Raw genomic sequence first — 22,380 nt, forward strand, 5'->3', positions numbered from 1 at the left:
GTGACCCGTTGCGTGCACAGCGGCTTGGTGTCTCCCTCCTACGAGCCGGACGAGAGGGAAGCTTTGGCCACCAAACTAGTAAGCGAGACTCTAGCCATACTCGGGGCACCGCTTGCGTTCAAGGTGTTACACGAGCAGAGCAGGCTAACCCTGGAGAGGTCGCAGTGCAGCGAGGACCGGGAGATCTGCACGATATCTGATCCGCGAGACGCTCTCTGGGGGACGCGTGTATTGTGGAAACTGGACTCTGACCTAAGTCTCTCACATGCAACTGTTAACCAGGAAACGGACACATCGCCGGTCTCGGGCACAGTTCAGTGGTTGGGCGTGAGGTTAACGTACATGGGTTTGGAGTTGACCGGGAGCTCACCAGGGAGGTGCACCAAAGAGATTATCAAGGCTCCATACTGGGCAGTTATACTCACTGCTCTGTGTTGCGGAGCACTGGACCGTTGGTCCCGCGAGCTAGATGAGCTCTCTGCCTTGTTGAGAATAGACGCGCATCTACACTCAACAAGTGATCCGAAGAGGGATGAGTTGTGTCAACGCTGTGGGTATGCGTATCGGGTATCACCCGTGGTGTGTGAGCCCGAACCCAAGAGGGTGTCAGCTGTGTTGCAGATAGACAAATTGCTTCTGGGCAGCATCTGCACCACACTTTGCGCTACGGTCTCCCGAGATATCGGCAATGGAGCCGAGAGCGACCCAAAGGGAGTCCGCGCTCAACCACACAAATACTGTCTCAACCACCGCAGAGACTACAGCGCCAGTCTTGAGGAGACCGTCGAACTCAACAAGGGAACACCGAGTGGACGAGGCCAAGGAGGAGGAGGAGGAGAAGGAGAAGGAGGAGAAGAGGAAGACACAGAAGAACGCTATGTCCAAGAGCGCAAAAGTGCAAGAACGAACCGGATCGCCTCGTGGTGGGAGCACAGATCACGATGCTACTGGGGTGAAGACCACGGCGAAGAAGACGAACGACAAAGGTGCACGAGGGACCAAGCCTTATCACGTACGCGAGCAAAAGAGCGCTCGATCAAGAAGCAAAAGATCAGCGGGACTCAGGCCGATCACGAGCCCGGCTTGTGGTCGTGGCAGAAAGAGTGTCGGTTCAGACTCGGGCACACCACGCACAACCCAACGGTCTGCAAACACAGATTCTGGGAGCTGTTCCTCTCAGGCTCAGGTCTCAGGGGAGATGAGCGAAGTAGAGCCTCTACTTCTATCGGATACTGGAAGCAATTCTCGTGCCACACTCGTAAATATCATATCAAGACTTTTCCCTTTGGCTACCAAGGTGGACTCCTCGGCGTGTAGCACGGCCGAGTCGGTGTCCGCGGCACGGGCCACCAAGGACCCGGACTCTCTGGATGACACCTTGGTGGTGGTCGAGGCGCTTGAGGACAATTTCGGAGACCTGGCTAAGTGGTTTGAGTCGTTTGAGGGCACGAGAGCTCGGGACGTAATAGGGTTTGACCTGGCTATGGAATTGTGTGGATGTTACGAGCTCGTCCTCAGGAGGTTGGGGAAGGGCATACGGGACATATTCGGCAGGTGTAAATTTATACAAAGTGCACGGGAGCTCCAAGACGCTGAGCAAGTGTTGCTGCGGCTAGAGTCTATTTTAACGGCACCCTCGGAACTTGACTCTTTCCGTGACATAGCGCGTCTAGTAAATAGTGAGGCCGGACATGGTTCAGTGGAACTACAGACCGCACTCGGTGGATTGTTGTCACACCACAACACAGACTTGTTATCGGCACTTGCGATACGGGAGTGTCTTGATGAGCATTGGAGACGTGTACACGAGTTAATCAGTGCTCTCATTTTCATGGTCGAGAACGGTGACAAACTGCTTTTGGAGTCGACAAACGTGTGCACAGCGCATCAGAGCGAGTTGACGTCCTCCAGGGACGAAATATCTCGGTTGCACCGTGAGCTTGAGAAGGGCAGGAAACTCTTGACTGAGCTCAAACTTAATCAATCGATTGAAAGTCAGACCGCGAGTGGGACAGTGATGCACCTTGAAGCAGTTTTGACCGAGTTACAAAAAGCCCAGGCACACGTTGACCGCTTGACCGAGGCGCACGCTCATTCTCAGGAAAGGTGTTACGAACTGAAACTCAACACAGACGAGATTGTATTAGCTCACGAGCGTGAGAAAGACCAATTGAGCTGGACACTCCACGAAGTACGCAGTCAGCTTAGGGAAAGAGACATAACATTGTCTCGTGTGAAGGAGGACCAAGGGAAGGAGACAGAAGGTCTCAACCAACAGATCGCTAGTCTTACAGAGCGTAATGGGAAACTGACAATGGATATAGAAGCACTAGAGCATGCTAGGCTAGAGGCAGTGCAGAGCTACAATGAATTGCAAACAGTTGCTCAACGTCAACAGGGTGAACAAGAGGTGCAGCTATCTGACTTTCGTGGTATCATTGACCAGCTTCAGTGCCGAATAACCAAGGGTGAGGAAAATGCAAAAGCTGGCCAGGTGGAGTTGGTATTCTATAAAGAGGAAACTGACAAACTTACCGATGAGATACACAGATTGGGCACGTGTAAGCGTGTACTGTCTTCCCTGTGTGACTTCTTGGGTGTTCAAACGGTTGACAGGTGGGAATCCTTGTTACCTACAATCTTGGCTGAGAGGGATGCGTCGGTTGACAGGATTGGGGAAGTGCTTAAACGAACATGTGTTAAGCGCGATACCCAAGATATCCAAGCTACCAATGATCCTGATAAGATGGACTTTGTGGCACACACAGGTGATATGTTTACAACCTACGAGGTTGTGATAACTGGCATAATACAATCTCTTGACAACGCGGAGCCTAGACCAAAGAAAGTGGCACAGAAACGAAGACAGAGTTTTGGGTCCCAGGGATTGACAATAAAGAGGGAATATGCGAGTCCAGAGGACGTTGGACCTGACGAAACTAAGCTACAGAGTACAGAGGGAAAGTGTGAACAGGACATGTGGTCCCTTGACATCAAAAGTCACACGGACCGCAATAACGTGGACAGCTTTGACATAGAACTTCGTGCTAATGCCACACATGTCAGGACACCGATTCCCAATTATATCGCAAAATCACTCGGTGCACGCGGGGATCTCAAGATACTCGAGTTAGGACATCTGGAGCCTCTGGTCACTCTATTGAAGGTGTTACAAGCAGAGGACGAGATCGAGGCTTGCGCTGAAATCACACAAAACAAATGCCATTGCCAAGAAATGGAACAGTTCTCGAACAGACTAAAATGCACCTTGTTCATTTGTTGGACACCGAGTGGGGATCATGAGGTGTACGGCGATGATGACCGAACAGGGGCAGTCTATACTATCATTGTACACAAACGAAAAGACGTGAGAAGATATTATTTGCTAGTTGTCAAACCGAAAGGAGAGGCGTTATACATGTACAACTTTGGAAAGGTGCCATTCAAAGGACAATATAACGTACCAAGCAATAAGTTTGTTCATATAGCTGATGGTACATGTCAAGGCCCGGGTTCAACACATAATGTGATAACTGTCACAACGAATGATCTTGTCTTGAATGATGATGTGTAAATAAAATACTCTTGGGAGACACTATGGTTTCCATTTATTGAGATACACACACGGTGATTCAACAGTCACAGACATGGACTAAGGCTCCATGTCCAACTAAGGCTCCATGTCCAACTAAGACTACATGTCCGACTAAGGCTCCATGTCCAACTAAGGCTACTTGTCCGGGTACGGCTCATTGTCCGACTAGTGCTCATTGTCCGAGTACGGCTCATTGTCCGAGTAAGGCTCTGTGTCCGCCTAGTGCGCATTGTCCGTGTACGGCGCATTATCCGAGTACGGCTCATTGTCCGAGTACGGCTCAATGTCCAAACACGACTGGCCATCCATACATACCGGCTCCTATGCAGGATTCGTTTCTCCGAGCATACGTGGAGCTTTCTGAGCGGAGTTATAAGGAGCTGGAAGCCTCACCATGATAGGCAACGCATCAAAACTTGTACCTGGTGCATATATGTGGATGCGGGTGTGTGTTCCGCTGTGAGATAGCCCTGTGTGTTTTTGTTCACCCTACATCCATTCAGCTGTAGTCAGAGTGTCTCGATAACGACTGACTACAACCAGGGCTCCTGGACAGAGTCATGGATGTGAACTGGTGTGGAATGTTACAGAGACATGCTGATTTCAAGAAGTGCACCGTGGAATACCACGACCTGAGTCAAATGGGACCGCAGCATGATCTCACGTTCAACTTCAAAGTCAAGCTCAACTGTAACGACCGACCTGAAGAGCAGGCCGTAGCTATGGGCACTGGCAAGACGAAGAAAGAAGCCAAAGCTAAGGCTGCACAAGCATTGATGGCACAATTTGGCACATTTAGGGTAAGCGGTTGTCTTGTGCATACTGTTTATTTTATATAAACCCAATGGGTATACTTAACACATCGAATGTTTTGTATCCTATGTCAGAAGGTACTCTTTCCTGGAGCCCCGATCACCAATGAGACGCGTGAATTGCTGCAGTATATCCGTGCACGTCGTAACCCTGAGATCTCCACAAGTGATTCTCAGACATCGAGCGGAGCCGAGCCAAGGTCACATGACTTTGTAGGCAAATTACAGGTATGTGGTCATCTTGCTCATACGGTTTAGTTATACAAACCCAATGGGTATACTTGACACACTGCATGCTTTACATCCTAGAAATTGTGTCAGAAGAATAACTGGCCTCTACCGTGGTACACCTACCTGGATGCACAGCCTAACTACATTTGCTGTGGCAATGTGACCGTGGTGAGAGATGATGGGGAAATTCTCATACGTCTGACAGGTGGGTGTTTGTTCTATACATTATACACTGGACAATTTGTACCCATTTCGAGATAACAAATGTAACTTCTACCCTACACTTTCAGGTTACGGGACCTCAACGAACGCTGCAAAAGATGAAGCAGCTGAACGGATTCTACAACTCACGCTGTCGATTACACGACTCGTGGACCTAGAGTCTGTGGATTGAAGAGGACCATGTCTGCGACCATAGACACGAGATACACTAACAACACTTCTAACCATTCAGTTATAGCTAACGGTGACTTGTGCTCATGGAGCATGGCTGTGCTTGTGTTGTTGACTGTTACCTTGTTTGTGTATGGCTTGTATTGCATCAATGTGCTATGTACAAGAAAGAGAAGATATGCGAGTTTGCCTGAGATCACAGTATGAATGTACAATGCATGCAAATGTTTCTTTGCAAATAAACACCCAAAGACTTCAACTGACAGACGTTTTTCTTTATTGTGTCTGTGATACATTGAGAACGAGTTACAAATGGGTCTATGTATTGCACATACACACATTGTTGTAGTGAAAGTCAGACTTCGCTGTCAGGCCACGGACTGTGCGAAACTGTCACATCCTAGGGGTGTAGGTGTCACATGACCGTGTCTTTTGTCGGGTTCTGTTGAAACACATGTCCGAAGTTAGACAAATAAAAACCACAGTATGGCATCTTAGTAGTATGGGGGAATCTGTGTATGTTACAGTTACCCCTTTTCACATCTCCGATCACTGATGCGTCTTGACATGTTCGTCACCCTGGTTGTTCATGTCACACCTCGTTCCTTCCAAAGAGCAAGTTGTGGGATGATACACGCGTGTGTACAAGGATGAATGTGGCCCTGAACATGGTTTGTAAATATGGGACGAGCGTTTGCCACAGATCCTGTGGATGATCAGCACCAAAGCGAACATGATCATCAACGGAGTGGCTATCAAGGTGATCTCAAGCCAATTGTCCCTTACATTAATCCACCAGTAATTACTGTGGTAGTAAGAGTCCTCTTTGCGACCTGACATGATGAAGACTTGCAGCACTAAAATGTTTAGACTAATATGTTCCCCCTTGTACTCGCTCGTATCTCAGCTGACATTTAACAGTTCAATCATACAAAGACATATGGTTGTTCTCAGGTATACCATACATACATACAATGAACACTCGGCAACAATATTCATTCACAGGGACGGGTGTTTATTATTCAAACGTTTACAAACAAATAACAGTAGACACATGGGGACACAGTTTAAAATGTTTCTTTCATGGCTCAACCACAGACTCTAAGACTATATCCTCGATCTAAGGTGGAGTGTTTCCTCGCAGCGCCTCATCTGGGAGTGCTTCGGTTGCACCGTACTCGGGCCGTGGCGGTCAGTTCCTCGACCAGATCCCGATGCTGGATTTGAGTGAATATCAGCGCCATCACATACGCGGCGTGGTCAGAGTACCGGGAGACTATTTGGTCGGTTAGGCGCCGGGGACTCGAGTTCTCGATACGTGTGAGGGTGATGTGACCGTAATCCTTTACAATCTCCCACGACAGCAACAGTTTCACCCGTTCCAGATCGCCTTCCCTTAGGCTCGAAAGGGCATCCAGGATGACCTTTTTTATCTTGCCGTTGTTACACCGGTCGTACTTCTCGAGCTCCTCCAGACCGTGCGCATAGAGATCGGTGATGCTGAAGTCAGGCATGTGCATATGCAGTATGCCAAGCAGAATGTTCCATGTGACATCGTGACCCAGATAGCAACTTGTCACACTGACCAGAGTCTCTGGGTGTTCGAGCAGGGTGTTCGTGCCGCACTCCTCAAACATGAGGGCGAGCTGATCTGTGTGATCCAGTGGCAGATTCTTGTGGGCTCGTATATTTGCGACCACAGTGGCAAAAGCTGCCTGTTTTCTCATTAGGTAGTTGACCATTTTGAACATCCGCGACAGTCCCGATGCATGGGTTTGTTCTCTGGTCTGCAGAGGGTCCATGTACGCCACAACGGTCAGTTCCTCCACCAGATCCAGACGCTGGATTTGAGTGAATATCAGACTCATTACTACACACGCCGCATGGTCAGAGTACTTGGCGAATATCTGCTCGGTTAGGCGGCGGGGGTTCGAATTCATGACACGGCCGAGGGGGATGTGATTGTAATCCGTTACGATCCCCCACAAGAGCAACAGTTTCACCCGTTCCAGATCGCCTTCCCTTAGGCTCGAAAGGGCATCCAGGATGACCCCTTTTTTCTTGCCGTTGTTACACCAGTCATACTTTCCAAGCTTTTTCAGACCGCACGCATGGAGATCGGTGATAGTGAAATCAGGCATGTGTGTTTGGAGTATGCCAGCCAGAATCTTCCATGTGACATCGTCACCCAGATAGCAATTCATCCCAATTACCAGAGTCTCAGGGTGTATCAGCAAGGTGTCCGTACCGCACTCCTCAAACATGAGGGCAATCCGCTCTATGTCGTCCGGTGGCAGAGTCTTGTGGTCTCGTATATTCGCAACCACAGTGGCAAAGGCGGCCTTTTTCCTCATTAGGTAGTTGGCCAATTTGAACATTCGCGTCAGTCCCATCTTGTGCGTTTGTTATCCAGTCTGCAGACGGTCTGTGCGGTTGTCCAGTGTTCCCTTGTGAACATACTCAACTATTCATTCATAGGTACGGTAAAGCAAAATAAACCAATAAAAATAACAGACACATGGGGTATAATTTTTACAATAGCTCGGCCACAGACAGAACATTCTTGATCTAAGGTGGAGTGTTTCCTCGTCGCGCCTCATCCGGGATTGCTTCTGTGTCACACCGTGCTCGGGCGGCAGCAGTCAGTTCCTCTACCAGATCCAGACGTTGGATTTGAGTGAATATCAGAGCCATTACATACACTGCATGGTCATTGTAACTGGTGTATATCTGGTCGGTTAGGTGGCAAGGGCTTGAGCCCTCGCTTCGTCCAAAGGGAATGTGAGCGTAATCCTTGACAATCTCCCACGAGAGCAACAGTTTCACCCGTTGCAGTTCGGCTTCCCTTAGGTTCAAAAGTGCATCCCCGATTACCTTTTTGATCTCCCCACTGCTACACCCGTCATACTTCTCAAGCTTTTTCAGACCGTGCGCATAGAGATCAATAGTGGCCATGAGAGGGTAATTGGGCTTGCGCAGTTTGAATACACCACGCAGAATTTTCCATGTGACATCGTCACCCAGATAGCAATACATCCCATCGATCAGAGTCTCAGGGTGTTTTAGCAAGTTGTCCGGACCGTACTTCTTAAGCAGACCGGCAATCTTGCCTTCAGCCAGTGGCAGAGTCTCAGTGTGTCGTATAGAAGCGAGCACAGTGGCAAAGGCTTCCTCTTTCATCATCAGGTAGTTGGCCAATTTGAACTTCAATGTCAGTTCCATCTTATGTGTTTGTTCTCTGGTGTGCAGAGGCTATGTGTGGTTGACAATAATTCGATTGAATATATACCCAACGAAACACAAGGCTGTCTATTCCTCCACGGCTGTTGTCCGTCTACGGCTGTTGTCCGAGCGCGGCTGCTGTGCGAGAGTTTAGACTAACATGGTTCCTTTCTACGTGATCACATCTCTGTTACCATTGAACAGTTCAATCTTACCAAGACATGTGGTGTACCTAGACAATGAACACTCAACAACAATATTCATTCACAGGGATGGGTCTTTATTAGACAAAAGTTTGAAAAGAGAATAACAGTAGACACATGTGGACACCCCCCAAAAAAAAACCCAGTACATCCCCGGTCTAACGTGGAGCGTTTCCCTGCTGAGCCCGATCCGGGATTGTTTTGGTGTCACAGTGTACTCGGGCGGCGGCGGCGTCCAGTCTACCTACCAGATCCAGACGCTGGATTTGGGTGAATATCAAGCTCATTACATACGCTGCGTGGTCAGAGTACTGCATAATTATCTGCTTGGATAGGCGGCGGCGGCTGGAATCCTCGAGACATCCCAGGGGAATATGACCGTAACCCTTGACAATCTCCCATGAGAGCAACAGTTTCACCCGTTCCAGTTCCGAGTCCCCCATGCTCGAAATCGCATCCAGGATGACCTTTTTTATCTCGCTGTTGTTACATCGGTCGTACTTGTCGAGCTTTTCCAGACCGTGCGCATGGAGATCCACAACGTTAAAATAGATCCAGTGCTTTTGGAGTATCCCAACCAGGATAGTCCATGCGGTGGGCTCACGCAGATACCAAGTCATCGCATCGACCAATGTCTCAGGGTGTTTCAGCAGCTTGTCTGCATTGCGTGCGCCAAGCATGAGAGCAATCTGCTGCGGCTCGTTCAGAGTCTTGTTGGCTCGTACGTCGGCCAGCACCGTGGCAAAGGCGTACTTGTATCTCATCAGGTAGTTGGCCATTTCGAACTTGCGTGTCAATTCCATCTTGTATGTTTGTCCTCTGATCTGCACAGGCTCTGTGCATGCAGCGGCGGTTAGATCCTCTATCAGATCCGCACGCTGGATTTGAGTGAATATCAGACTCATTACAAACACCACGTGATGAAAATACGTGGAGAATATTTGCTCGGTTAGGTGCCAGGGGCTCGAGTTTGCGACACTTTCGAAGGGAATGCGACCGTGATCTTTGACGATCTCCCACGAGAGCAGCAGTTTCACACGTTGCAGTTCGGCTTCACGCAAGCCCAAAAGTGACGCCGTGATGACCTCTTTTACCTTGCTGTTGATACACCGGTCAAACGTCTCAAGCTTTTTAAGATTGTGCGCACGGATGTCAATGCTTTTGAAATGAGGCACGTGCTTTTGGAGTGTTTTGAGCAAAATTTTGCACGCTACATTGTCACCCAGATACCAACTCATGCCACCGACCAGAGTCTCGGGGTGTTTCCACAGGCTGTCCGCACCATACTTCCTAAGCACACTGGCGACCTCTTCCTGAGCCAGTGGCGGAGTCGTGCTGGCGCGTATATCCGCAGCCACAGTCGCAAAGACCTTGTCGTGTCTCATCAGGTAGTTGGCTAAGTTGAACTTCCGCGTCAGTTCCATCTTGCATGTATGTTTTCCTGTCTGCAGAGGTTCTGTGTAGGCCACGGCAGTCAGTCCATCCACCAGATCCAGACGCCGGATTTGAGTGAATATCAGAATCATTACATACACTGCGTGGTCAGAGTGCTCGGAGATTATCTGCTCGGTTAGGTGGTAGGTGCTAGAATTCTTGATACGTCTAAAGGGAATGTGACCATACGTCTTGATGATCTCCCACGAGAGCAACATTTTCACCCGTTCCAGTTCCGAGTCCCCCATGCTCGAAATTGCATGCAGGATGACCGTTTTTATCTTGCCGTTGCTACACTGGTCATACGTCTCAAGATTTTGCAGGTCGTGCGCATGGAGATCGGTGATAGTGAAATCAGGCATGTGTGTTTGGAGTATGCCAGCCAGAATCTTCCATGTGACATCGTCACCCAGGTGGCGATACATCCCATCGACCAGGGTCTCAGGGTAATTCAGCAGGTTGTCTGAATTATACCTCTTAAGCACACTGGCGATCTTTTCTTTGGCCAGTGGCGGAGTGTTGTTGACTCGCATATCCGCGACCACAGCGGCAAAGACCTGGTAGTTTTTCATCAGGAAGTTGGCCAATGTGTACTTGAACGTCAATTCCATCTTGTGTGTTGATTCTCTGGTGTGCAGAGGCTCCGTGTGGTTGACAAGAACTTGATCGGGTACCTACCCAAAGCCTATCTGGTACCTATTTTTATCCCTGCACGGCTGTGTGTCCCCTCGCGGCTGCTGTCCGAGCAACAGTTAATGCTAACGGCATTTGACATGCATATAACCCTGTGGTTCTACTACCGCTCTATATCACTCACACAAACGCTAAGCCTGCGGGTGCTCAATAGCTACCTACACGCGTCACGTGTCCACTCGTTGATATCCATTCACAGCGGCCGGGTTTCACTAGTTCACGACGTCTGTTTCGAAGATGTACGTTCAGCAGCTCGAGAAGTGCAAGCACGACATAGCCGAGAGGCATGTCGATTTCAGGCGTCTAGTAAATGAAGTCCTGTGTGATGGTCAACAGCTATGCATGTCCTGTCACAGTAAGGCCAATCCTGTAAAGGTGATTTACATGGTCATAGACCACTGCCTCCAGAGCGAGAAGCGAGCAGAGAGGTTCCTCAAGGTTTTGCGAGAGACAAATCCTGTTTTGTACGCCGACCTGACAACGTGTGGACCGCAGGGCAAGTACGGTGAGTAAAAGGAAACAAACATGAATGCAATGCACGCTTGACTTGGAACTCGTTACGGACCGTGATCTATATTTCCCTTTTTGTGTGCGTGTGTGTGTGTGTGTGTGTGTGTGTGTCACAGTCAGGGCAGCGCCTCCGGCAGTGGAAATCACCAACAAGGCCCAAGCCGCACTGGGTGAAAGGGTCGAGGACCTACAGAACATGATGACACTACCTTTTTACACCATGAATATCACCAACATCTGGCCCATACTAGATACACTCATGGCGCATGGGCAACTGCTTCCCGAAGAACATGAGGAGTTCATGATGAACCGTGATGATCGCAATGTCATGGTTAAGCAACTGGAATACCTGTGCAGGCACACTAGCATCCCCGAAGGCAATCGGAGGTTCATCTCATTGGTAGCGGCATCGTGTAACATGCATGTGTTCGGCATTCTTGACATGTCGACGGAAGACGTGCTTGTGTTTGCATAGTAATGGTTCCTTTACTGAGAGACACGTCTGTATGTTTATGTGTGCATCTGTGTGTTACAATGAAATAAACAGTGACAAATAGAAACTTTCTTGTATGGATTTATTTTACAAGCTACTGGAAAGGCACAATGAACTGCACAACAGCAACAGCAATCTTCTCATTCATACTACACATATCCCCAACTACAGCTACCTAGGCTTGGAGTACTGTGGATTCAGCGGGGCTAGGGTGCAATAAATGTCCAGGTATAATAATAATACATTGGAATCCCTTGGCTCCCACAATTCCACATCACTACAAACACAACACACACGTACACAAAGCAAATGCATGCATGCAAGCATCCAAAGGCCCGGCACTATACCAGTGTGTACGTTTCAGGAGTGTCTATAACATCTTAGGCCGCTTCTTATAGTTAGAGAACACAACCCCCCCTCCTCCTATTCCACCACCACCTCCACAGAAGTACATGTAGCCGATGCCAGCAGAGAGTGCGGTACACCAAGCCATGAGTATAGCCACAGAGGTCCACAGGGCCATGTCGCTGGCGAATCCCGAAAGCCATCCGCCAAAAGTGACTCTGCTCGCCGTAATCTCATCATACCGCTTGTCAAACTCCTGTATGGTCCTTGTAACATTGTCCAGGTCTCCTTGCACGTTGATGAGTTTTACACTTGTGTTTATGGCCTGGAGCAACTCTATTTCGGGTATTCCCGGGATGTTGTTTTTCAGTAGATCTGAGAAGGACACGGGTCCGTCCGAAATGTGTGGTCTCGAGAACGGTTTGAGCGGAGGAGATGCAATCTCCACCGCGGCAGAACCCTCCATCCAAGTGACTTTCCTGTCCTGGTAGCAAATACCACGGTGACAAGGTGCGCACACTGTCTTGCACTCACTGGGGTTCTTCACGCATCTCTGGTACCTTTGGTGACGCTCAGGCTTATGGCAATACTTGCCGTGACATTCAGACGGTTCGTAATACTCGCCGTCGATCAGCCACACCTTGTAGTCGGGCCAGCACGCGACTCCGTCCGTGCTCATCCTGGGCATGGGTATGATCCCTCTGACCACTTTCTGCTCAACGGTCCCGGGGATAGAGTGTACTATGAAAAGCTTTCTGTCCTTGTACAGGGCCGTGCCCACGGTCGGGAAATCCGACAGCCCGGGGTGATCCCGCATGACAGTCATGCCACTGGGGCAGCTCCCCGAACGCTTTGACGCGATCTGCCTCAGACAGTTTTCCACTCCTCTGGCCATGAACTTGGTGTACATCGCGGCCTGCGTCATCTGATGGGTGACGCTCTGCATCTGAGCGTACCACATTTGATAGCTTGCCATGACCGAGAACTTGGCGTTGGTGTCGCGCAACGCGGCCTCGGTGTTCCTCATCATGGCGTCCCTCATCATGACAAAGTTGCTGTTGACAATCTCGTTATTCTTCTGAAACTTCTTCTCCTGCTCGTCGATCCGGCCACTGACCAGGGCTATGTTCTCGTTGAGTTTGCCGCTCACTTCGACCAGTCGGCTCGACACATCGACGAGCGTATTCTTAAGCAAGTCCGTTTGTGTCTCCAACTTGTCCACCCTACTGGAGACGTGCCATGCCAGGCCCAAGGCTGCCGAGCCTGTCAACACGCCGAGAAACCGCTTGCGTCTGACGTTGCCACGTTGGGGTTTGTCCAGCCAGGGGAAGGGCGCGTCGTCAGGCAGCTCGTACATCATGGCCTTAGTCTCCTGCACAGCCAAGTCCTCGAGACCTTCCCTCATCATCTCTCCGGCCCGGCGAGCGTCGTCGATGATCTCGTGTGCTGAATTGCAGAGCCTGCCGTAGTCCTTCCTGCAACTACTGTCACCTCCGCATATTGCAATCAGACAGGGACGTAGAGCGCTCACGTCGTAATTAATGCAGCTCACGTTCAGGTTGATGAAGTCAATGCCCGGGGTGAAGTTGGACACGAAATACAGCGCTTCGACCGGTTTCACTATCACCCCGTGGTCGGCCTCGACCACAGGTTTGTCCACCGTATAACTGTTGTCCACCTGGACCACGTTCATGTGGAGTGAGGTCTCCCCAGTGTTGTGTGCGGCACACACTTTGTTGATGGGAGGCGCGTACTCCACTGGCGCCGTGGAATCAAGGATGCCTACCATGTAGTGGTTGCGGTCCGTGGTGGGGCTCAAGGTGTTGACGTTGACTGCGGTCTGAGGTGGCCGCGTGGATGATTCAGCCCTCTTGCTAGGTTCTCCGGGAGTGCACGACTCGAGCGTGTGCAAATTGACTATGTATATTTTATCGTAGCTGGTGCTGTACATCTCAACATGGGGCTCCTTGAACACGCCGAGCGCCCCGTGAGCGGCTATGAGCCCGGCACACACGATCGTGAAACCCACGCCTATGTTGTACTGGGGGTCCAGACAAGTCTTGGATCCCGAGGCAGGGTCTTTGTACTGTGCTTCGTGGGTGACAATGTCAGTCAGCTTCACCACACCTGGGTTGTCCAGTTTGGACACGGCGCGCCTCATTCTCCCGTGTGACCCCCCAAGTGTCTCTCTGGACATGCCTGCCGCTATCTGCTGCTTCTTCCAGTCCCTAAGCCTGTGCACGGCCGACGTGATACCCAGTATGGCAGGGGTGTTGGATCTAACGCCTCGCTTGAAATCCGAATCCACCGGCGCTACGACAAACTGGTTGATGCCAAACGCCACCGCGACCAGCTCGGGAAACTGCTTGAGCGTCTCGAATGAGGTGGAGGTCACGGTGATGTTCACCAGCGTGTCCCTAGCCCGGACAGTGACACTGGACCCAGAGCAGCACTTGGTGTTGACGTCCTCTTCACAGTTTAACACCGTATTGGTTTCCATGTCGGCCAAGGTGAGCTCGCCTGTGTACGCGGCTCGCCGCTCACCCTGAGGTTCGAGCTGGCTTATCTTCACGCCGCCAGTGAGAGACAACGTGACGATCACCTTGTTGGCTCTGACACCTTGCCTGATCAGCGCCAAGAGGTACGACATAAGGCCCTCCGTGGACCTGTAACCACTCCCGGACGCCCACATATTCTGACAGTGTCCAGGGCTGGTCATGTTGACCGTACCCTGGGGTGTGACAAAAGCGTTGAACGCACGCAACTGCGAAAAGTCAATCTCACCCAAGAGTCTGTGGGAGCGGGGCAACCTGAGGAAGAGCGTGTACACCCCGCGTGCGGTCAGAGCCGAGGCGAGATCCGCCGCAACCCTGGTGAAACTCGTGCCTTGCCAGTTTCTGCGAGAGCACGCGCCTGTTCCCCAGTCACTCGCGTCCAGCATGATAGCGGCCGAATACGTGGACACTCTCACCTTTGCCAGCGTTTCGGCAACATTACCGATGATCGCCGGCAATTCGGGGTTTGACAAGGGGACAAGACACTCGTCGAAGGGGACCTTCATGATGACATGGCCCGCTTCAGAAACGGTGTGAAATCGGGTCACGTTGAGCTTTACCGAGAGGTAGTTTGACTTGTACAAGACTCGGTCCAAGGAAAGTATCGCAGCGTCACAGGACGACGGTATGAGAAAGTCCTTGATCTCGGTCGCAGTGGGTTTGTTTGCGGGGTCCTGATCCCTTAGACTCGAGGAGCTTGAGATCTCGCACATGGCAATCGGCGCCGAAGCGGAAGCGTCGGCATTGGTTATGCCCAGTGTAGGACCTCTGAAATTGCCTCGTACACAGAACGTGACACGTTCGGACCAAAAACAATTGTCCCCCAGTTGCGAGTAACAGCTGCCAATGGACTCAGAGTCTCCGAGGCCCACGTAGGAGAGCACACAGGCATAGGGTGAGTTTCGGATAGCGAGGACATCGTCGGTCTCGGGCCACGTTCTGGTACCATTGGGCGCTTGCAACGTCCTCCGCAGCAGCTTGAAGCTTGCACACTGAGGTCCGGGTCCACAATCGGCCATGGGGTCCTTGCCGAAGTAATAGTCTCTGTTACGAGGCGCGGCGTGGAGCCGAATCGATAGCTTGTTCAAGGGGGTGTCCCGGACAACACGGTCCGAACACTTGAAGCCTCCTGGTACCGTGAGACAGGACCCTCTGTCCAGCTTCTTCACATATGCCCCGAGGAAGGAGCCTTCGGTCTTGTACTTGCTGAGGTCGGTACTCCAATCCTGTGACGGCCTCCAGTGAGCGTTGATTTGCCCCGGACAGTAGTCGGTGCACATGTCGCTCATGCGATTGTACTCGCCCTTGGCCAACGCGAATCCGCTGGCGCTGCTGCCCTGACACCAGCCTCCGTTGCATGTGTCGACTTTGATCCAAACATAGGGAGCGTACCCGTAAGACTTGGTGTTGTCCACCGGTGAGCCCATGGAGTGCGGGAGCCACAAGAGTGGCAGAATCAGTGGCAGAATCATGTGTGCTGCCGATTCAGTGGATGTGGTGGCTGGTAATGGAACGACAATGCTTGGTACCTACAGGTGTAGCCTCGGACTCACAAGAAGGTTAGGGTAACATTATCGCCGACATAATTACAACAGAGGATTAGTGGCAAGCACTCTTTCGTTCTCATTGTGCTTGTATTTCATCAACGTCTGACATGTAGACGCAAGACCTATGAACTGTTTAACGGCATCGCTGTGAACCTTAGCCACATCCTGGTCCGGTACGAAAAGCGGTCTACCCATGTGCGTTGTTAAGCGGTTCATGATGCGAAGAGAAGCCTTGTTTGCCAGCGAGTATGATTTGCTAATCAGGTCCACGGACATGTTTTGTATCACCCCAATAACGTTCTCATCCCTCACGCTGTGGGCCAGATGTACGTTGACTTGCTCCTCTGTGAATCTGTGGTCGTAGGATTCGAGGTAGGCTTTAACCTCGTGGGGCTTAAGAGCTTTCGTGGAGTCCAAGGTGTTCCTGTCCAATTTACACAGGGGACAGCCAGTGCTCTCATCTTCGTACTGCACGTCGACTATTGAGGGGTGCTCGTGTGCGTTGAGGTTCATGTACAGCATCGGGTACTGTTTTTGTATGAAGCGATCGTGCTCGCTGATCTTGTACACATCCTGGTCCCGTTGCTCCCCGGGCTCAGGGAACATGTGGAATATAGGGTCTGAGGCCATGTCCAGGCAATAGCCTCGCTGCAACGCATCTCGTCGCGAGGCCACAGTTCCATCGTCTGACGACGGGGAAGCCCCATTGCGAGGCCTGTTGGGATTACTAACAGAAAGGGCTGCTCGTTGCACATTTCCCCGTGAAACCCGATCATCACGACTGCCACTGACAGCGGTTGGTGTCTTACTGGGAGGCTGATCGCTCCGGTCATCCAGGTCGCTTCTCACCCTCTTGTGCCCGTGTCGTCTCTCTGTGAGGTTACCTCGAACACCTGCGTGTGATGATGAAGAGAGCTGCTGTGAGGACGAACCAGAAGGACACAAAGTACCAGACGTGGAACACAAGCCGCGTTCAGTCATCCTCGGCTACTGCGGCTAAACGTGGAGACCTCTCCGAGACTGTGGCTGGATTTATCGAGTGTGGTAAATTCGCCGTGAGCGGAGGACTTCTGGCGTCGTGCTGCGGCTTACGTTGGGATCGACACTGTGTATTCCGTACGAGTTCAGAGCATTTAGTTGCCATAGTAAACAGTGCACAGTGTAAATGGTGCAAATGCGCTTCTGTCTGTGTGCAAGAGAGCGACTTTGATGGCTTCACGACTAGAACATACTTACAGGGGATATTCGGCGTAAACGCCTCGGACACTGTCAAGTTGACCGAATTGATAGCCGAGCTCACACGCACTCAAGGAAGAGGTGCCAGCCACCGCGTGCCGTTCACCGCCACCCCACCCTATTGCACAGTGGACAACGTGACACACATCTCTGGCCTCGCGTTCCAGAAACTGATCGGATTCGATAAGGAATTTGTCTGGGGAGACAATCTCATGTTCAACACCACACGTTCCGAAGCCGGTTGTCGTTAGAGTCCTAGCTCCTCACAGCTGCCGCCGCCGCGATGACTTCAGGCAGTGTAACCCCATTGGTGAGCTGCTCGTCCAGAGTGGGACCCGTGTTTTGCACAAATGACCAGCAGTGCGCATTTGTGAAAGTGTCCAAGGAGGATGCCAAAAGAGCTGTTGTGAACACCACCAGCATGACTCTGGTCGACTATGCCGATAGGTGCAACTACCCCGAAGGACCTCTGCGTTCGGATGAGTCTCTCTTTGTGCCGACATTCTGCAAAGAGTGTTACGGCACCAGGGATGACGACTATGCAGAGGCCCTGGCCAACATCGTTTCGTGTGGCAGTACCATGTTCCTGGTTGGGCTGTGTTGCGTATATGGCCTCGAGGGGCAAGAGGTGTATCCGGAGTCACGGAAGGATTTCATTTTGGGGAATGACATGTCGTTCTCCGGAGCGTGTCACCCCCAGCCCGGCAAGGCTGTATTCTTACACAAAGTCAAGAGGAACATTGGTCGAGTCAAGTGTTACTGGCACGTTCACAGTAGGTCGGCGGAGAAAACCTTCCTGTACTGTTGTGTCGCGTGCGATAGCAGCGAGTACACCAAGAACGTCTTGGAGTCAGAGATGAGCATGGGCTTCAGCCTAGGCACAGTGGGAGACAACAAGAGAGGCCCTATCACCGAAGAGTGCAGTTTAGTCACGGTGCCCATGAGACCGGGTTGCTATTGCACACCGGGGACGGACAAGGATATAGCCCAGCTAATGACCAGGATGGGCTTTTCCACACTCAAGGACTCGGTCCTCGACGCAGGACTCGACGTGGATGAAATCAGCGCCGGGGTTGTCGACACCCAGACCGAAACCAATTCCGCTGGGTCGAAGGAGAGTGCCGATGCGCTCACGGAGACTGTCAAATCCCTGGCTACAGCCGTGCTAGACCAGGCGGCGGTGGTGCAAGCGCTCAAGGATGTGATAGAGGCCATGAAGGTTCAGACTAGCGTACTAACTCAGAGAGTCAAATTCCCCAATGATCCGGACATGCTGTTCACGGTGCAAGGAGCTGAGGATTTCACCAGACGTACCGGGGTGAAGACTAAACTCTGCGCTGGTATTAGACCTACTGACGAAGATACTAACGCCAGAGCAACAAATCCACCAGGAGACACTTTGGCACCTAACTCTGAACACACGGAAGACACCATGCCAGTTGCCCAGACACAAATTGACACGCTGATCAAGCTGTTGCAGCAGCCTCAACAGCAGCAGCCTCAACAGCAGCAGCCTCAACAGCAGCAGCATCAACAGCAGCAGCTCCAACAGCAACCTCAGTCATATCAAGAGTCGCACGCACAGCTACAACCCCTACAGAGTTTAATGTACTTGGTCCCGTTGCTCCAACAGCTCAACCAAACGCAGGCCCAAAACATGTGGAATCGTCAGCAGCAGCAGCAGCAGCAGCAGCAGCAAATCGCGCTGGAGACATTCCCCCGCCAGAATCCCACAGAGAACCCGTTTCAGTACGGGACTCTGACCGACGAACAGAGAAGAATGATAGCCATGGAGTATAACAGGGAGGAATCTGAGCGACAGGCAGCGTCGCAGAAAGAGCACGAGAGGATGCTCGATTCGATCAAGGCCAGCATAAGGGACGTGATACTAGAACAACAGCGCAGCTCCACGTCGACAGAGTCCTTGTTGACAGAGTCCTCGTTGACAGAGTCCTCGTCTAATCGATCCAATATGGACACGTTGCAGCGTTTGGCCAAGGGCACCCCATATAGGCGTGTGCGTGCCAAGGACGAGCGGGAGCCCGTGGGCATCTCCCAATTGATGAGCGAACTACGCGAGCTCACGAAGCAGATCTCAAAGCGCGGAACTAGCCACCCGGACGAGGAGGATAGCGCCGAAGTGGTCACGATGGACACTGAAGACACTCCGGGGCCCATACCGTCAACTTCCAACAACCAGCAGCCCACCGAGCAGCAGTCCAACACAGGCGTGATGAACAAACAACAGGCCGGATACTTGGTACCCTCGGGTACAGGCAGCTCTCATACAACTTCTACAGCCGTGGAAGAGTTCATCTCAGCGGTTGTCACAAAGGTGGTGTGAGGAGCGTGCTTGTTGTGGACCTTGTGTAATGCATGTGGTGATATATACATGTGTGTATATATATATATATATATATTATATATGTGTGTTACATATGTGTGTACAGGATTAAATAAAGTCTTACAGATGCACCTGAATGTCAACGTGTTTCCTTTAAGGTATCCTTACGCAGGCACCGCGTTATTGAGTGTTTATGTATTATCAAGCGAGCCACTAACGACACAAATGTCAATGTAAACTACGCTGACCGCCGAGACTCCACCGCCACTCACTATGTCACACAAGTCGATCTGCTTCATGCTCAATGAAGAATGCGTGAGAGTGCAATCACAGGGGAATGCTGTTACCGCGATACACCTGGTGACCGATGAGCACTGCGATAACAACGTAGTAACATCGGGGTCCACCGGGTACAGGGGACAATGGAACAACCTGGCCTTGGGTAATCTTTACTTCAAGCACATATCCTCTGATCTGATCTCCTCGACTACCAAACACAGTCCTCGAGTTGGCGACGTGTGTGTCAAACTCATGGACATCTTCACTCAATCGGAAGAATACTCAACACTAGTGGACTTGTACAACACGTACATTGCCACCGGCAGCGCGCAGATGGCCAGGAGGTGTATAGACGGCTACACCGGCTCCAAGGAGCTGTACATACCCGCGATCCCTATCCACACGTTTGTCCACGAGTGGAACAAATCGCTCCGACAGTTCCACGACATGATTGGGCAGGACAATCCGAATGACCGCAGGACCGCGAAGCGGCGGCGTCTGACCGTGGTTTCCAACGTGACAGAACTCGCTCTCAAGAAAGTGCCCATCGCCAGTGACCATTTGTGGTTTGTGCTACACTCTATTGTGTCACGGCCATGCCTGGTCAAGCAGGTCCTGCAACTTGTGGGTGCTATCTCGTCGACTTCGGGCCTGGTCTACCGCACAGGCGAAGTAGAAAATGTGACGATTCCACGCAACATTGACATGCGCGCTGTGAAATTGTACCTGATAGCAAAATCTGTACCTGCGAGGGGAAACAATGTCACCGTGCTGGGAGACGAAGCCGGTGTGACACTAGGTCTGATATGGGTTTCTACCGAAGATGAACTGTACGATCACCTGAGAAACAGCCAAAACTGCTCCTACGTGCATATCGGCACGGAGTCCGGGAACACCTTCAGGTGCGCCGGGTTCTGTGAGTGGCGCTATTACAACCACACCGCGTTCAAAAGGATGGTTAGAATCGGACATGAGACCGTGTCAAAGTATGCTAGTTCGGGTCTGGCCGGTGACACGGGAGACTCGGCTAGACTGGTACACCAAGCTTAGCGGTCCAAGTTCTTTTGTATACACCAAAAAAATAAAATACCACATATCACTGTACGCAGTTACCCAGCAGTTACGGACATGCTACCCAGAAAGTGTGTACCCGATGGGGACCTGATCCTCTACCAAGCCTCCCCTAACAGGACTATGATGACCACAAACATTCACCCGCTGTACCTTCCACCCGTGGTGTGTTGGCTCAATCGGACCCATGTGCAAGTTCTGCGTGTCAGGAGTGTACTGTTCAACCTGGTCAAGGTTATCTCGATCACCCTAGTGTCTGTCACCCTCTTTGTGCACATACTCAGACTGTGGAACCTGTTTGCGTGGGGATTACTGGGCGCCCTGTGGTCTCTTATGGTGTGCATCTCATTGATCGGGGGTGCCATCGTGGGCATGCTGAGCGCGGTGAGACGAAGCGCTCGCAGTGACACCAGAGCGATAACTGATCCCATGGCGACCGTGTCCATATCCCAGAAACTCGTCATGTTCATCTTCTTCTTAGTCACGTATATTTACACCTGGCTATACTACAGATTCTGCGGCAGCATGGAGCTCGTTGTCTCACGCCTTGAATGTTCAGACAGACGAGGTGCATGTCTGTTTCCAATTTTAACGTGGACTACGTTTGTCTTTGTCTGGATTAACACCATTGGCTTCGTCACACTGGTTCGAGCCAATTGAACGCATGTCACCACGCCAAGGGGCTCGGTTACACTTTCTCTCATTTTCCATCGTCTGTCTCTCCTACGAGCTAGCACTATGGGGTGTGCTAGAAGGAAACTTTGTCTGGCTCTGTGGCTATGAGGTTATGTTCTTGCTCGCTGCGGTCAAATCCTTAACGTCATATGTGTGCCTGGAACTGAACACACTACTCGAGCGAACCAGACAGCTGCAGTGTTCGGCCCTGGCGACCACGTGCAAAGGCGAGGTGCTTGCTCTGTACAGGGAGGAAAAACTGTCTGCCTCTAACAGTGTCGAGGAGCACTATAGCAAGACAGCTTGTGGACATGATGAGCAGATGCAATTCACTCCTCATGACCAGTACAACCCAGCTCCCGTATTCTGGTGCAGCCTCATGACAGTCATGGTCCTCTACAACACGGCACATCTTGCTCTAGTTCCCCTGTCTTACACATCCCCTCTATTATTTGGCACACCTGCTTACGTGCTGTACTGGGGAGCCATGAGAACAACCTGGATCATGTTCCAATGAAAAGTATTACGTTGTATGGTATTAAGGAAAGATGCAAGCCGGCTACATGGCATAGGAAATCTATCCATCTACGCCAGCCCAAAACCGACTCAAAGACAAGGTGAATTCACTACACTGGCGAACCGTCTGGAGCAAGGTATTACTGTGATCCTATGCATACTGGTCTTATTGAACATCGGCCTCTGGTTTGCTAGACTGTGTTTCCATGCCAGCTCCTTAGTTGAG

The 22,380-nt window shown here is 51.1% G+C and overlaps 1 protein-coding gene across 2 annotated transcripts; it reads left to right on the plus strand.

Annotated features, from left to right (window-relative positions):
- Window positions 1-674: 674 nt before the first annotated feature.
- On the plus strand, window positions 675-5,294 carry LOC114551489 (uncharacterized). Of its 2 annotated transcripts, XM_028572532.1 has the most exons (4): window positions 675-4,395; window positions 4,483-4,635; window positions 4,717-4,843; window positions 4,929-5,294. In XM_028572532.1, exon 1 carries the CDS (start codon window positions 689-691, stop codon window positions 3,572-3,574), a length of 2,886 nt encoding a protein of 961 aa, XP_028428333.1. In that variant the 5' UTR covers window positions 675-688; the 3' UTR covers window positions 3,575-4,395; window positions 4,483-4,635; window positions 4,717-4,843; window positions 4,929-5,294. The 2 variants fall into 2 exon arrangements, with proteins under 2 accessions (XP_028428333.1, XP_028428332.1); XM_028572531.1 differs by having other exon boundaries at window positions 675-4,635.
- The last annotated feature ends 17,086 nt before the right edge of the window (window positions 5,295-22,380 follow it).

Source organism: Perca flavescens, unplaced genomic scaffold (genome assembly GCF_004354835.1).
Source record: "Perca flavescens isolate YP-PL-M2 unplaced genomic scaffold, PFLA_1.0 EPR50_1.1_unplaced_scaf_11, whole genome shotgun sequence".
Lineage (NCBI taxonomy): Eukaryota > Metazoa > Chordata > Actinopteri > Perciformes > Percidae > Perca > Perca flavescens.